This window comes from Oncorhynchus nerka, linkage group LG12 (assembly GCF_034236695.1).
Source record: "Oncorhynchus nerka isolate Pitt River linkage group LG12, Oner_Uvic_2.0, whole genome shotgun sequence".
Lineage (NCBI taxonomy): Eukaryota > Metazoa > Chordata > Actinopteri > Salmoniformes > Salmonidae > Oncorhynchus > Oncorhynchus nerka.
In genome coordinates, this window is record NC_088407.1 from 11,225,908 (window position 1) to 11,244,263 (window position 18,356).

The following is an 18,356-nucleotide window of genomic DNA, read 5'->3' on the forward strand; positions in this document are numbered from 1 at the left end:
TTCATACCGTCCCTGGAAGGGGTGCGTCACTTGAGTGGGTTGAGTCTCTGACGCGCCCCCCCTTAGGTTGTGCTGTGGCGGAGATCTTTGTGGGCTATACTCGACCTTGTCTCAGGATGGTAAGTTGTGGTTGAAGATATCCCTCTAGTGGTGTGGGGGCTGTGCTTTGGCAAAGTGGGTGGGGTTATATCCTTCCTGTTTGGCCCTGTCCGGGGGTATCATTGGATGGGGCCACAGTGTCTCCTGACCCCTCCTGTCTCAGCCTCCAGTATTTATGTTGCAGTAGTTTATGTGTCGGGGGGCTAGGGTCAGTTTGTTATATCTGGAGTACTTCTCCTGTCCTATCCGGTGTCCAGTGTGAATTTAAGTATGCTCTCTCTAATTCTCTCTTTCTCTCTTTATTTCTCTCTCTCGGAGGACCTGAGCCCAAGGACCATGCCTCAGGACTACCTGACATGATGACTCCTTGCTGTCCCCAGTCCACCTGGCCGTGCTGCTGCTCCAGTTTCAACTGTTCTGCCTGTGATTATTATTATTTGACCATGCTAGTCATTTATGAACATTTGAACATCTTGGCCATGTTCTGTTATAATCTCCACCCGGCACAGCCAGAAGAGGACTGGCCACCCCTCATAGCCTGGTTTCTTCCTAGGTTTTGACCTTTCTAGGAGTTTTTCCTAGCCACCGTGCTTCTACACCTGCACTGCTTGCTGTTTGGGGTTTTAGACTGGGTTTCTGTACAGCACTTTGAGATATCAGCTGATGTACGAAGGGCTTTATAAATACATTTGATTTGATGTAGGCAGCAGCCTCTCAGGCAGTGGTTCGGGTGGTTGTTGTCCTTGATGATCTTTTTGGCCTTCCTGTGACATCGGGTGCTGTAGGTGTCCTGGAGGGCAGGTAGTTTGCCCCATGGTGATGCGTTGTGCAGACCGCACCACCCTCTGGAAAGTCTTGCGGTTGACGGGGTGCAGTTTCCGTGCAGTTTCCGACAGGATGCTCTCGATTGTGCATCTGTAAAAGTTTGTCAGGGTATTGGGTGACAAGCCACATTTCTTCAGCCTCCTGAGGTTGAGGAGGCGCTACTGGGCCTTCTTCACCACGCTGTCTGTGTGGGTGGACCATTTCAGTTTGTCTGTGATGTGTACGCCAAGAAACTTAAAACTTTCCACCTTCTCCACTACTGTCCCGTCGATGTGGAAAGGGGGGTGCTCCCTCTGCTGTTTCCTGAAGTCCACGATAATCTCCTTTGTTTTGTTGACGTTGAGTGTGAGGTTATTTTCCTGACACCACCCTCCGAGGGCCCTCACCTCTTCCCTGTAGGCCGTCTCGTTTTTGTTGGTAATCAAGCCCACTACTGTTGTGTGCATGCATCTATGAATGTGTGTGTGTGTTGGTGTGTGTGTTGGTGTGTGTGTGTGTGTGTGTGTGTGTGTGTGTGTGTGTGTGTGTGTGTGTGTGTGTTGGTGTGTTGGTGTGTGTGTTGGTGTGTGTGTGTGTGTGTGTGTGTGTGTGTGTGTGTGTGTGTGTGTGTGTGTGTGTTGGTGTGTGTGTTGGTGTGTGTGTGTGTGTGTGTGTGTGTGTGTGTGTGTGTGTGTGTTGGTGTGTGTGTGTGTTGGTGTGTGTGTGTATCACTCACTCTCTACGCTGTCAGGCTTGCAGGCGAACTGAAAGGTGATTTCTACAGCTTCTGTCACGTTCCCTATCTCCCTTACTAGACGGTGGCTACACTCCTCCTCGTAGGGGAAATACCTGGTGGACAGACAAAGAGACGTGTTTTCATGACATCAGCTGCTAGTAGCGTTGCCATGACACCCGTGTTTTCATGACATCAGCTGCTAGTAGCGTTGCCATGACACCCGTGTTTTCATGACATCAGCTGCTAGTAGCGTTGCCATGACACCCGTGTTTTCATGACATCAGCTGCTAGTAGCGTTGCCATGACACCCGTGTTTTCATGACATCAGCTGCTAGTAGCGTTGCCATGACACCCGTGTTTTCATGACATCAGCTGCTAGTAGCGTTGTTATGACACCCGTGTTTTCATGACATCAGCTGCTAGTAGCGTTGCCATGACACCCGTGTTTTCATGACATCAGCTGCTAGTAGCGTTACCATGACACCCGTGTTTTCATGACATCAGCTGCTAGTAGCGTTGCCATGACACCCGTGTTTTCATGACATCAGCTGCTAGTAGCGTTGCCATGACACCCGTGTTTTCATGACATCAGCTGCTAGTAGCGTTGCCATGACACCCGTGTTTTCATGACATCAGCTGCTAGTAGCGTTGCCATGACACCCGTGTTTTCATGACTGACTGTAGAGACTTGAATACAATTTTTTTTTAAAGATATTGAAATCAAAGATGTGTGTTTGTCACACTTAACCCAAAAACGGAGTCATACTCACACGCCATCAGCTGCTAGTAGCGTTGCCATGACACCCGTTGCTAGGATGTTGTCGGCCAGAGCTGACTGGATCTCTGTTGCTACGGTACCGATGCTTACTGTATTCACCTGAACAGTTGACAGAGGATGTGAGTTTACATACTGTTTTACTTACTTCATATGTATATACTGTATTCTAGTCCAGGCTCATCCTTCATAACTACTGCTGTACACACATTTTATATTCATATACAGTCCATAATATCTATAAACACCAAAAACGATTTAATCAATTTTAGAATACGGCTGTAATGTAACAAACTGTGGAAAAAGTCAAGGTGTCTGAATACTTTCCGAATGCTCTGTATAACTAACTAACTTCTACTCACTGTATAACTAACTAACTTCTACTCACTGTATAACTGTACAACTAAGGTGGCAAAACAGGCTGCCTAAGTATGATTCCCAATCAGAGACAACGATAGACAGCTGTCCCTGATTGAGAACCATACCCGGCCAAAACATAGAAACAGAAAACATAGAAATAAAGAAACTAGAATGCCCATCCTAGTCACACCCTGGCCTATCCAAAATAGAGAATAAAAGCCTCTCTAGGGCGTGACACATACAGTGAAGGAAAAAGTATTTGATCCCCTGCTGATTTTGTACGTTTGCCCACTGACAAAGAAATGATCAGTCTGTAATTTTAATGGTAGGTTTATTTGTACAGTGAGAGACAGAATAACAACAAAAAAAAATCCTGAAAAACGAATGTCAAAAATGTTATAAATTGATTTGCATTTTAATGAGGGAATAAGTATTTGACCCCCTCTCAATCAGAAAGATTTCTGGCTCCCAGTTGTCTTTTATACAGGTAACGAGCTGAGATTAGGAGCACACTCTTAAAGGGAGTTCTCCTAATCTCAGTTTGTTACCTGTATAAAAGACACCTGTCCACAGAAGTAATCAATCAATCAGATTCCAAACTCTCCACCATGGCCAAGACCAAGAAAACAATTGGTAACACACTACGCCGTGAAAGATTGAAGTCCTGCAGCGCCCGCAAGGTCCCCCTGCTCAAGAAAGCACATATACATACATGCCCATCTGAGTGAAACTGGGTGAAAGTGTTGTGGTCAGATGAGACCAAAATGGAGCTCTTTGGCATCAACTCAACTCGCCGTGTTTGGAGGAGGAGAAATGTGGCCTATGACCCCAAGAACACCATCCCCACCGTCAAACATGGAGGTGGAAACATTATGCTTTGGGGGTGTTTTTCTGCTAAGGGGACAGGACAACTTCACTGCATCAAAGGGACGATGGACGGGGCCATGTACCATCAAATCTTGGGTGAGAACCTCCTTCCCTCAGCCAGGGCATTGAAAATGGGTCGTGGATGTGTATTCCAGCATGACAATGACCCAAAACACACGGCCAAGGCAACAAAGAAGTGGCTCAAGAAGAAGCACATTAAGGTCCTGGAGTGGCCAGTCTCCAGACCTTAATCCCATAGAAAATCTGTGGAGGGAGCTGAAGGTCGAGTTGCCAAACGTCAGCCTCGAAAACTTAATGACTTGGAGAAGATCTGCAAAGAGGAGTGGGACAAAATCCCTCCTGAGATGTGTGCAAACCTGGTGGCCAACGACAAGAAATGTCTGACCTTTTTTGCCAACAAGGGTTTTGCCACCAAGTACTAAGTTATGTTTTGCAGAGGGGTCAAATACTTATTTCCCTCATTAAAATGCTAATCAATTTATAACATTTTTGACAAGCGTTTTTCTGTATAAACCTTCCTTCCATTAAAATTACAGACTGATCATTTCTTTGTCAGTGGGCAAACGTACAAAATCAGCAGGGGATCAAATACTTTTTTCCCTCACTGTACGTGTATATATATATTCTGGACTGACATGGAGGAGGAAGAGGGGGAGGAGGAGGAGAAGGAAAGGGTGAGGAAAGGAAAGGGTGAGAGGTAGAGAAATGAGAGGTAGAGAAATGTTTACCATGGCAATAAAGCCCCTTGAATTGAATTGAAAGGGTGGGAAAGGACTGGTGAGAAGAGGTGTGGAAGAGAGATGCAGAAGAGAGCAGAGGGAGCAGAGGAAGAGAAAGAGAGAGACAGAGAGAGACAGAGAGAGAGAGAGAGACAGAGAGAGAGAGAGACAGAGAGAGAGAGGGAGAGAGACAGAGAGAGAGAGAGAGAGAGAGAGAGAGAGACAGAGAGAGAGAGAGAGAGAGAGAGAGAGAGAGACAGAGAAAGACAGAGAGAGAGAGAGAGAGAGAGAGAGAGAGAGAGAGAGAGAGAGAGACAGAGAAAGACAGAGAGAGAGAGAGAGAGAGAGAGAGACAGAGAGAGAGAGAGAGACAGAGAGAGAGAGAGAGAGACAGAGAGATAGAGAGTGAGAGAGAGAGACAGAGAGAGAGAGAGAGAGTGAGAGAGTGAGAGAGAGTCGAATGAACTTTCACATACTAAACCAATCATCCAATGAGAAAGACTAGAGACAGAGAAGACCGAGGTGTTCTAGAACACTGTTGAAGTAACAAACAAACAAGGAAGGAAGCACATCTCTCATCACCTCAATGGCTAAACTCACACACTCACACTCACGCATTCCTGGCATGTACTGCCACAGAGGCTGCCAAAACTCTACCTTCATGTTTCTGTTTTTGATTCCTTAGGCTGATGCTATCCGAGACATTTACACAGGTGTGTGTGTGTGTGTGTGTGTGTGTGTGTGTGTGTGAAAAGATTTAGATGCACTACTGTTCCACTGGAGGTCATAAGGTGAATGCACCAATTTGTAAGTCGCTCTGGATAAGAGCGTCTGCTAAATGACTTAAATGTAAATGTAAATGTGTGTGTGTGTGTGGGTCCATGACTGGGCAGATCTGTTGTGTGTGAGTGAGTCTCACCCTGCCTCCAGTCTGGTCTGCCAGTAGTCCCACCTCAGCCAACCTGCAGTCTGTTCCCTCAAATGTCATCACCGACACTATCACACTGCAGAAACAGGTAATACAATCAGTCAGCCAATCAGTCAGCCAGTCAGTCAGCCAGTCAGTCAGCCAATCAGTCAGCCAATCAGTCAGCCAGTCAATCAATCAATCAATCAGTCAATCAATCAGTCAGCCAGTCAGTCAGTCAGCCAATCAGCCAGTCAGTCAGTCAGTCAGTCAGTCAGCCAATCAGCCAGTCAGTCAGCCAATCAGTCAGTCAGTCAGACAATCAGTCAGTCAGTCAGACAATCAGTCAGTCAGTCAGTCAATCAGTCAGTCAGTCAGTCAGTCAGCCAATCAGTCAGTCAGCCAATCAGTCAGCCAATCAGTCAGCCAATCAGTCAGCCAGTCAGTCAGCCAGTCAGTCAGCCAGTTAGTCAGTCAGCCAATCAGTCAGTCAGCCAATCAGTCAGCCAATCAGTCAGTCAGCCCTGTAATTCTAAACATTTATTCCATGGCTTATGATGTGTTCATATGCTATCTGGGGGGGTCCCCAAAACTTGTGCCCCCGCTAGACCAGTGGGTAAACAGTCCTCTGCTGTCCTGGGTGGACATGGGTTTTGATATTTGGGAGTTTTGTGATAAGCTTTTGGGCGTGGATGTTTGGGGGTGCATTGTATTGTATTTAGGGGTACATGGGTTTCAGTGGTATATAGAGGGTACGTGGAGGTATTTCGGGGGTACACTAACCCGTTGTTAGCTGCCTCGTGGGCTAGCTGTCTGTAGAAGTAAGGTGACTGGGGGGAGGAGAAAGGGGCGGGACTCTCCTCCATTAGACCCAATCCGATGTTAGCTCGCCCGTCTGTACACAGGATCACCTAGAGGTCAACCAATCACAGAACACAGAAAGATTATAAATGGTCGCAACAATAACATAGGAGTTGTCAAACAGACAGAAATGGGACATGCTGTCAGAATGTCAACCAGGCATCGGATTGGCTGGGAGACAGGAAGTGAACTGGTATTGGATGGAATGCTCAGCTCTGACCTTTGACCCGACGTATCGAGACGCCATAGCAACGGAGACCAAGGCAGCAGGACCCAGCGCTGTAGCTCCATGCTCCCTCAGCCTGGAGAGGGAGATACAGTTTTAATAAGATAGGCAGCCAGTCAGCTAGCCAGTCAAACAGTCAACCAGACATTCAGCTAGCCAGACAAACGGTCAACCAGACAGTCAGCTAGCCAGTCAAACAGTCAACCAGACAGTCAGCTAGCCAGTCAAACAGACAGTCAGCTAGCCAGTCAAACAGTCAACCAGACAGTCAGCTAACCAGTCAAACAGTCAACCAGACAGTCAGCTAGCCAGTCAAACAGTCAACCAGACAGTCAGCTAGCCAGTCAAACAGTCAACCAGCCAGTCAGCTAGCCAGTCAACCAGTCAAGCAGACAGTCAGCTAGCCAGACAAACGGTCAACCAGACAGTCATACAGCCAGTCAGTCAATCAATCAGACAGACAGACAGACAACCAGTCAGGCAGCCAGCCAGACAAATAGACAGACAGTCAACCAGACAGACAGACTCACTCTTTGACTCTCAGTGAGAGGTGTTGGTAGCTCTCAGCTATACAGTGTGGAGTGTTGTACTGTTTACCCTGCTGTCTCAGGTAGTCAGAATCAACTAGAGCCCAGTCCCTCAGAGAGACTGGTACACCTGAACCATCACCATACACTACTACCTACAGAGGGAGAGAGGGAGGGGATGGGGAGGGAGTGTTATTGATAGCCCAGTCCCTCAGAGAGACTGGTACACCTGAACCATCACCATACACTACTACCTACAGAGGGAGAGAGGGAGGGGATGGGGAGGGAGTGTTATTGATAGCCCAGTCCCTCAGAGAGACTGGTACACCTGAACCATCACCATACACTACTACCTACAGAGGGAGAGAGGGAGGGGATGGGGAGAGAGTGTTATTGATAGCCCAGTCCCTCAGAGAGACTGGTACACCTGAACCATCACCATACACTACTACCTACAGAGGGAGAGAGGGAGGGGATGGGGAGGGAGTGTTATTGATAGCCCAGTCCCTCAGAGAGACTGGTACACCTGAACCATCACCATACACTACTACCTACAGAGGGAGAGAGGGAGGGGATGGGGAGGGAGTGTTATTGATAGCCCAGTCCCTCAGAGAGACTGGTACACCTGAACCATCACCATACACTACTACCTACAGAGGGAGAGAGGGAGGGGGATGGGGAGGGAGTGTTATTGATAGCCCAGTCCCTCAGAGAGACTGGTACACCTGAACCATCACCATACACTACTACCTACAGAGGGAGAGAGGGAGGGGATGGGGAGGGAGTGTTATTGATAGCCCAGTCCCTCAGAGAGACTGGTACACCTGAACCATCACCATACACTACTACCTACAGAGGGAGAGAGGGAGGGGATGGGGAGGAGTGTTATTGATAGCCCAGTCCCTCAGAGAGACTGGTACACCTGAACCATCACCATACACTACTACCTACAGAGGGAGAGAGGGAGGGGATGGGGAGGGAGTGTTATTGATAGCCCAGTCCCTCAGAGAGACTGGTACACCTGAACCATCACCATACAGAGAGAGCAAGAGAGAGAGAGGGAGGGGATGGGGAGGGAGTGTTATTGATAGCCCAGTCCCTCAGAGAGACTGGTACACCTGAACCATCACCATACAGAGAGAGCAAGAGAGAGAGAGGGAGGGGATGGGGAGGGAGTGTTATTGATAGCCCAGTCCCTCAGAGAGACTGGTACACCTGAACCATCACCATACAGAGAGAGCAAGAGAGAGAGAGACAGAGATAAGTATCATACAAATAAAGAAAATATGCCACAGGTGTACAGGTAGGCAGGTAGACAGGTAGACAGGTAGGCAGGTAGACAGGTAGACAGGTAGACAGGTAGACAGGTAGAAAGGTAGGCAGGTAGGCAGGTAGGCAGGTAGACAGGTAGGCAGGTAGGCAGGTAGGCAGGTAGGCAGGTAGACAGGTAGACAGGTAGAAAGGTAGGCAGGTAGGCAGGTAGGCAGGTAGACAGGTAGACAGGTAGAAAGGTAGGCAGGTAGGCAGGTAGGCAGGTAGACAGGTAGGCAGGTAGGCAGGTAGACAGGTAGGCAGGTAGGCAGGTAGACAGGTAGACAGGTAGACAGGTAGACAGGTAGGCAGGTAGAAAGGTAGGCAGGTAGGCAGGTAGACAGGTAGAAAGGTAGGCAGGTAGACAGGTTAGTAGGTAGATAGGTAGACAGGTAGACAGGTAGACAGGTAGAAAGGTAGGCAGGTAGACAGGTTAGTAGGTAGACAGGTAGACAGGTAGACAGGTTAGTAGGTAGACAGGTAGACAGGTAGACAGGTTAGTAGGTAGACAGGTAGACAGGTTAGTAGGTAGACACATAGGCGGTGCATCTTTCATTATTTATTTTAATTTAATTGAACCTTTATTTAACATTTATTTAACGAGGCAAGTCAGTTAAGAACAAATTCTTATTTACAATGACGGCCTAGGAACAGTGGGTTAACTGCCTTGTTCAGGGGCAGAACGACAGATTTGTACCTTGTCAGCTCAGGGATAATTAATTGGCTAAGCTAAACTTCCCCAAATGTACATTTAATTACCAAAATTATTAAATTGCTCCAATTTTTCCAGAAATCGTTTAAATTACTACACTAGAGAGCATGACTTATCCACAGAGGATCATTAGCTTCTATTAAAACAATTGCTTTGGATCCTTTTATTAAATCACAAGTGTGTAGGACAACAACCTCCTCCAGGTTAGATGGATGTCTTATTGTGTGTAGGACAACAACCTCCTCCAGGTTAGATGGATGTCTTATTGTGTGTAGGACAACAACCTCCTCCAGGTTAGATGGATGTCTTATTGTGTGTAGGACAACAACCTCCTCCAGGTTAGATGGATGTCTTATTGTGTGTAGGACAACAACCTCCTCCAGGTTAGATGGATGTCTTATTGTGTGTAGGACAACAACCTCCTCCAGGTTAGATGGATGTCTTATTGTGTGTAGGACAACAACCTCCTCCAGGTTAGATGGATGTCTTATTGTGTGTAGGACAACAACCTCCTCCAGGTTAGATGGATGTCTTATTGTGTGTAGGACAACAACCTCCTCCAGGTTAGATGGATGTCTTATTGTGTGTAGGACAACAACCTCCTCCAGGTTAGATGGATGTCTTATTGTGTGTAGGACAACAACCTCCTCCAGGTTAGATGGATGTCTTATTGTGTGTAGGACAACAACCTCCTCCAGGTTAGATGGATGTCTTATTGTGTGTAGGACAACAACCTCCTCCAGGTTAGATGGATGTCTTATTGTGTGTAGGACAACAACCTCCTCCAGGTTAGATGGATGTCTTATTGTGTGTAGGACAACAACCTCCTCCAGGTTAGATGGATGTCTTATTGTGTGTAGGACAACAACCTCCTCCAGGTTAGATGGATGTCTTATTGTGTGTAGGACAACAACCTCCTCCAGGTTAGATGGATGTCTTATTGTAGGACAACAACCTCCTCCAGGTTAGATGGATGTCAACAACCTCCTCCAGGTTAGATGGATGTCTTATTGTGTGTAGGACAACAACCTCCTCCAGGTTAGATGGATGTCTTATTGTGTAGGACAACAACCTCCTCCAGGTTAGATGGATGTCTTATTGTGTGTAGGACAACAACCTCCTCCAGGTTAGATGGATGTCTTATTGTGTGTAGGACAACAACCTCCTCCAGGTTAGATGGATGTCTTATTGTGTGTAGGACAACAACCTCCTCCAGGTTAGATGGATGTCTTATTGTGTGTAGGACAACAACCTCCTCCAGGTTAGATGGATGTCTTATTGTGTGTAGGACAACAACCTCCTCCAGGTTAGATGGATGTCTTATTGTGTGTAGGACAACAACCTCCTCCAGGTTAGATGGATGTCTTATTGTGTGTAGGACAACAACCTCCTCCAGGTTAGATGGATGTCTTATTGTGTGTAGGACAACAACCTCCTCCAGGTTAGATGGATGTCTTATTGTGTGTAGGACAACAACCTCCTCCAGGTTAGATGGATGTCTTATTGTGTGTAGGACAACAACCTCCTCCAGGTTAGATGGATGTCTTATTGTGTGTAGGACAACAACCTCCTCCAGGTTAGATGGATGTCTTATTGTGTGTAGGACAACAACCTCCTCCAGGTTAGATGGATGTCTTATTGTGTGTAGGACAACAACCTCCTCCAGGTTAGATGGATGTCTTATTGTGTGTAGGACAACAACCTCCTCCAGGTTAGATGGATGTCTTATTGTGTGTAGGACAACAACCTCCTCCAGGTTAGATGGATGTCTTATTGTAGATACAATACGCTGCCTTGCAAAAGTATTCCAGAACCCTTGTATTTTATTATTCTTCAAATGTTATTGTGTTACAATGCGGTATTAAAATAGATTTAATTCTCAAAGTCGAAGAAAAATTATATATATATATATATATATATTTATTTTAAGAATACAAAAATTCATTGCTAAAATATAGTCGTTGGATAAGTATTCAGACCCTTAGTTTAGGCAAAGCCTAAATTAGTTCAGGAGTAGAATTTGGCTTAAGAAATCACATGATAAGTGACATGGGCTCACTGTGTGAAATGATAGGGGCAGACATTTTGAATGACTACCCCTTCCTCTGTCCCCCAGACATACAACATCTGGAAGGTCCCTCAGTCTAGTAGTGAATGACTACCCCTTCCTCTGTCCCCCAGACATACAACATCTGGAAGGTCCCTCAGTCTAGTAGTGAATGACTACCCCTTCCTCTGTCCCCCATACATACAACATCTGGAAGGTCCCTCAGTCTAGTAGTGAATGACTACCCCTTCCTCTGTCCCCCATACATACAACATCTGGAAGGTCCCTCAGTCTAGTAGTGAATGACTACCCCTTCCTCTGTCCCCCAGACATACAACATCTGGAAGGTCCCTCAGTCTAGTAGTGAATGACTACCCCTTCCTCTGTCCCCCAGACATACAACATCTGGAAGGTCCCTCAGTCTAGTAGTGAATGACTACCCCTTCCTCTGTCCCCCAGACATACAACATCTGGAAGGTCCCTCAGTCTAGTAGTGAATGACTACCCCTTCCTCTGTCCCCCAGACATACAACATCTGGAAGGTCCCTCAGTCTAGTAGTGAATGACTACCCCTTCCTCTGTCCCCCAGACATACAACATCTGGAAGGTCCCTCAGTCTAGTAGTGAATGACTACCCCTTCCTCTGTCCCCCATACATACAACATCTGGAAGGTCCCTCAGTCTAGTAGTGAATGACTACCCCTTCCTCTGTCCCCCATACATACAACATCTGGAAGGTCCCTCAGTCAAAAGTATTGAATTGAATGTCAAACACAGATTCAACGACCAGGGAGCTTTCGAAAGCCTCATAAAGAAGGGCAGTGATTGGTCGACGGGTAACAATAGCCAATCAGACATTTAATATCTATTTAAGCCTGGTCAAGATCATAATGATGCTGTGGATGATGCATTAAACCACCCAGACACATCGAAGATACAGTTTTCCTCTGAACTGAGCTGCAGGACAGGAAGGAAACTGCTCAGGTGCTTGAAGAATTTTGAAAAGAATAATGGGGAAATATTTCACAATCGAGGTGTACAAAGTTCTTAGAGAATTACCCAGAAAGCCTCACAGCTGTAATCACTGCCAATGCTGCTTCTAACATGTATTGACTCAGGAAGCTGAATACTTATGCAACTACTATATTTTAGTTATTGCGTTTTTATTCATCAAAAACAATATATATAATAGTATTTGACATTACATGGTTATTTTGGGCCCCATCAAAATTGTATTACACAAAATGACAATTAAACAAATGTTTATCCCACTTTGTAACACAACAATATGTGAAGAAATCCAAGGGGTCTGAATACGTTTGCAAGGCCAAGGGGTCTGAATACGTTTCAAGGCCAAGGGGTCTGAATACGTTTCAAGGCCGAGGGGTCTGAATACGTTTGCAAGGCCAAGGGGTCTGAATACGTTTGCAAGGCTGAGGGGTCTGAATACGTTTGCAAGGCCAAGGGGTCTGAATACGTTTGCAAGGCCAAGGGGTCTGAATACTTTCAAGGCCGAGGGGTCTGAATACGTTTGCAAGGCCAAGGGGTCTGAATACGTTTGCAAGGCTGAGGGGTCTGAATACGTTTGCAAGGCCAAGGGGTCTGAATACGTTTGCAAGGCTGAGGGGTCTGAATACGTTTGCAAGGCCAAGGGGTCTGAATACGTTTCAAGGCCAAGGGGTCTGAATACGTTTCAAGGCCAAGGCGTCCGAATACGTTTCAAGGCCAAGGCGTCCGAATACGTTTCAAGGCCAAGGGGTCTGAATACGTTTGCAAGGCCAAGGGGTCTGAATACGTTTCAAGGCCAAGGGGTCTGAATACGTTTCAAGGCCAAGGGGTCTGAATACGTTTCAAGGCCAAGGGGTCTGAATATGTTTCAAGGCCGAGGGGTCTGAATATGTTTCAAGGCCGAGGGATCTGAATACGTTTCAAGGCCGAGGGGTCTGAATACGTTTCAAGGCCGAGGGGTCTGAATACGTTTCAAGGCCAAGGCGTCCGAATACGTTTCAAGGCCAAGGGGTCTGAATACGTTTGCAAGGCCAAGGGGTCTGAATACGTTTCAAGGCCGAGGGGTCTGAATACGTTTCAAGGCCGAGGGGTCTGAATACTTTCAAGGCCGAGGGGTCTGAATACGTTTCAAGGCCGAGGGGTCTGAATACGTTTGCAAGGCCAAGGGGTCTGAATACGTTTCAAGGCCGAGGGGTCTGAATACGTTTGCAAGGCCGAGGGGTCTGAATACGTTTGCAAGACCGATGGGTCTGAATGCGTTTGCAAGGCCGAGGGGTCTGAATACGTTTCAAGGCCGAGGGGTCTGAATACGTTTCAAGGCCGAGTGGTCTGAATACGTTTCAAGGCCAAGGGGTCTGAATACGTTTCAAGGCCAAGGGGTCTGAATACTTTCAAGGCCAAGGGGTCTGAATACGTTTCAAGGCCGAGGGGTCTGAATACTTTCAAGGCCAAGGGGTCTGAATACGTTTGCAAGGCCAAGGGGTCTGAATACTTTCAAGGCCAAGGGGTCTGAATACGTTTGCAAGGCCAAGGGGTCTGAATACTTTCAAGGCCAAGGGGTCTGAATACGTTTCAAGGCCGAGGGGTCTGAATACGTTTCAAGGCCGAGGGGTCTGAATACGTTTGCAAGGCCAAGGGGTCTGAATACGTTTCAAGGCCGAGGGGTCTGAATACTTTTGCAAGGCCAAGGGGTCTGAATACGTTTCAAGGCCGAGGGGTCTGAATACGTTTCAAGGCCGAGGGGTCTGAATACGTTTCAAGGCCGAGGGGTCTGAATACGTTTCAAGGCCGAGGGATCTGAATACTTTTGCAAGGCTCTGTAAGTGTCCCCCCTTTTCGTAGCCCTACATTAGATGAATGTATTCAAGATGAGGCCGTTTTTTTATTTGCTCTCAGTTTGTTTTTATAACCATTAAAGATTCTGCTAATTATGTCGCCAGTCATGCAAAGTGGTGTTGAATTGCAATGAAATAATTTATAATAAAAGATAAAGAAATTGGGTGGGGAAAAAAATAGCTTCTCGAAAACTTGAAACTCACGCACCTTTATATACATTAAAAGGAAAGAGCCACCATTAATCATTGTTGACACTATCGATCAAACACACACCCCTGCATGCGTGCACACAACACACACGTACACGTGCACACAACACACACGTACACGTGTGCACACAACACACACGTACACGTGCACACAACACACACGTACACGTGTGCACACAACACACACGTACACGTGCACACAACACACACGTACACGTGCACACAACACACACGTACACGTGCACACAACACACACGTACACGTGCACACAACACACACGTACATGTGCACACAACACACACGTACACGTGCACACAACACACGTACGTGCACACAACACACATGTACGCGTGCACACAACACACACGTACACATGCACACAACACACATGTACACGTGCACACAACACACACGTACGCGTGCACACAACACACACGTACACGTGCACACAACACACACGTACACGTGCACACAACACACACGTACACGTGCACACAACACACACGTACACGTGCACACAACACACATGTACGCGTGCACACAACACACACGTACACATGCACACAACACACACGTACACGTGCACACAACACACACGTACACGTGCACACAACACACACGTACACGTGCACACAACACACACGTACACATGCAACAGAACACACACGTACGCATGCAACACAACACACGTACACGTGCAACACAACACACACGTACAACACAACACACACGTACACGTGCAACACAACACACACGTACGCATGCAACACAACACACACGTACGCATGCAACACCACACACACGTACGCATGCAACACAACACACACGTACGCATGCAACACAACACACACGTACGCATGCAACACAACACACACGTACACGTGCAACACAACACACACGCACGCATGCAACACCCACACACGTACGCATGCAACACCACACACACGTACGCATGCAACACCACACACACGTACGCATGCAACACCACACACACGCACGCATGCAACACCACACACACGTACGCATGCAACACCACACACACGTACGCATGCAACACCACACACACGTACGCATGCAACACCACACACACGTACGCATGCAACACCACACACACGTACGCATGCAACACCACACACACGTACGCATGCAACACCACACACACGTACACATGCAACAGAACACACACGTACGCATGCAACACCACACCCACGTACGCATGCAACAGAACACACACGTACACATGCAACACCACACACACGTACGCATGCAACACCACACACACGTACGCATGCAACACCACACACACGTACGCATGCAACACCACACACACGTACGCATGCAACACCCACACACGTACGCATGCAACACCACACACACGTACGCATGCAACACCACACACACGTACGCATGCAACACCACACACACGTACGCATGCAACACCACACACACGTACGCATGCAACACCACACACACGTACGCATGCAACACCACACACACGTACGCATGCAACACCACACACACGTACGCATGCAACACCACACACGTACGCATGCAACACCACCACACACGTACACATGCAACACAACACACACGTACGCATGCAACAGAACACACACGTACACATGCAACACCACACACACGTACGCATGCAACACCACACACACGTACGCATGCAACACCACACACACGTACGCATGCAACACCACACACACGTACGCATGCAACACCACACACACGTACACATGCAACACCACACACACGTACGCATGCAACACCACACACACGTACGCATGCAACACCACACACACGTACGCATGCAACACCACACACACGTACGCATGCAACACCACACACACGTACGCATGCAGCACACACACACACGTACGCATGCAACACCACACACACGCACGCATGCAACACCACACACACGTACGCATGCAACACCACACACACGTACACATGCAACACCACACACACGTACGCATGCAACACCACACACACGTACACATGCAACACCACACACACGTACACATGCAACACAACACACACGTACACATGCAACACAACACACACGTACACATGCAACACAACACACACGTACACATGCAACACCACACACACGTACACGTGCAACACAAGCACACACGTACAACACCACACACACGTACACATGCAACACCACACACACGTACACGTGCAACACAACACACACGTACACGTGCAACACAAGCACACACGTACAACACCACACACACGTACACATGCAACACCACACACACGTACACGTGCAACACAACACACACGTACAACACCACACACACGTACACATGCAACACCACACACACGTACACATGCAACACAAGCACTCACCACTATCTATCCTTCTTTAGTTCTTGATACAATCATCTCAAAAATCAACAGACGGTAAGTTTCTCAACCTTGTTCTGTACACGGTTGATTCATGCTATCAAAGGACTCTTGTCATAACTGAAAATACACCACTACGGTTCACTAAATCTGTGTCATACACAACCGGGTGCCAGTAGTTTTCCCAGTCTGAGGCAATGTGACACAATAGTACTTTGAACCCCGCCCTGTGCTACTGGGTCCTGGACTTCCTGACGGGCCGCCCCCAGGTGGTGAAGGTAGGACTTCCTGACGGGCCGCCCCCAGGTGGTGAAGGTAGGACTTCCTGACGGGCCGCCCCCAGGTGGTGAAGGTAGGACTTCCTGACGGGCCGCCCCCAGGTGGTGAAGGTAGGCAACAACACCTCCACTACGCTGACCCTCAACACAGGGGCCCCACAACGGTGTCTGCTCAGCCCCCTCCTCTACTCCCTGTTCACCCATGACTGCGTGGCCACGCACGCCTCCAACTCAATCATCAAGTTTGCAGACGACACAGCAGTGGTAGGCCTGATTAAAAATTCTAAATAATGGTTTCAAAAATGTATAATTTCTTTTTTTTCACCTTTATTTAACCAGGTAGGCTAGTTGAGAACAAGTTCTCATTTACAACTGCGACCTGGCCAAGATAAAAGCAAAGCAGTTCGACACAAACAACAACAACAGAGTTACACATGGAATAAACAAGCGTACAGTCAATAACACAATAGGGGGAAAAACATCTATATACAGTATGTACAAATGAGGTAAGATAAGGGAGGTAAGGCAATAAACAGTCAATAAAACAATAGGAGAATAATAAAGTCTATATACAGTGATATATATATATATATATATATATATATATATATATATATATATATATATATATATATATATATATATATACAGTCCTGTCACAACAGGACCTGTTTCCCTCCCTCCCTCTAAATTCTCTCCCAAAAATCCATCAGTACCTGGTCATTGAAGGTAACCATGGCGACTCTGCGGTGAGGTGAGGTCTGCAGCAGAGAGGACAGCGCCCTCTGGAGGGCATCCTGAATACTCTACAGAGAGAGAGAGAGAGAGCATTGGTATACACTACGTTGCCAAAAGTATGTGGACACATGCTCGTCAAACATCGAATTCCAAAATCAGGGGCATTAATATGGAGTTGGTCCCCCCTTTGCTGCTATAACAGCCTCCACTTTTCTGGGAAGGCTTTCCACTAGATGTTGGAACATTGCTGCGGGGACTTGCTTTCATTCAGCCAGAAGTGCATTAGTGAGGTCAGGTACTGATGTTGGGGTGATTAAGCCTGACTCGCAGTCAGCGTTCCAATTCATCCCGAAGGTGTTTGATGGGGTTGAGGTCAAGGCTCTATACTGGCCAGTCAAGTTCTTCCACACCAATCTTAACAAACCATTTCTGTATGGACCTCACATTGTGCACGAGGGGCATTGTCATGCTGAAACAGGAAGGGGCATTCCCCGAATCCACTAATTTTAAGATGTGTCCACATACTTTTGTATACATTGCAAGTCAAAAGTTGTAGAACACCTTGTAGAAAAAGTTGTAGAACACCTTGTAGAAAAAGTTGTAGAACACCTTGTAGAAAAAGTTGTAGAACACCTTGTAGAAAAAGTTCTAGAACACCTTGTAGAAAAAGTTCTAGAACACCTTGTAGAAAAAATTCTAGAACACCTTGTAGAAAAATACCTACCCATTCAAGGGTTTTTATTTATTTTGACTATACATTGTAGAATAATAGTGAAGACATCAACACTACGAAATAACACATATGGAATCATGTAGTAACCAAAAAAGTGTTAAACAAATAAAAAAATATTCTATGTTTGAGATTCGCATTCTCTCAACCAGCTTTATGAGGTAGTCACCTGGGATGCATTTAAATGAACATGTGTGCCTTATTAAAAGTTAATTTGT

General features: G+C 46.9%; 1 protein-coding gene across 1 annotated transcript in view; it reads right to left on the reverse strand.

Annotated features, from left to right (window-relative positions):
* Positions 1 to 17,494, reverse strand: part of LOC115115125 (circularly permutated Ras protein 1-like) — a 28,336-nt gene extending 10,842 nt beyond the window's left edge. The window contains exons 1-7 of the mRNA XM_065025226.1: positions 17,387 to 17,494; positions 6,906 to 7,057; positions 6,370 to 6,451; positions 6,072 to 6,199; positions 5,301 to 5,385; positions 2,410 to 2,516; positions 1,640 to 1,752 (exon numbers count right to left, since the gene is read on the reverse strand). Coding sequence (XP_064881298.1) covers positions 1,640 to 1,752; positions 2,410 to 2,516; positions 5,301 to 5,385; positions 6,072 to 6,199; positions 6,370 to 6,451; positions 6,906 to 7,057; positions 17,387 to 17,407 — 688 coding nt within the window. The 5' untranslated portion in view covers positions 17,408 to 17,494. The remainder of the gene's footprint in view (positions 1 to 1,639; positions 1,753 to 2,409; positions 2,517 to 5,300; positions 5,386 to 6,071; positions 6,200 to 6,369; positions 6,452 to 6,905; positions 7,058 to 17,386) is intronic.
* Between the last annotated feature and the right edge of the window lie 862 nt (positions 17,495 to 18,356).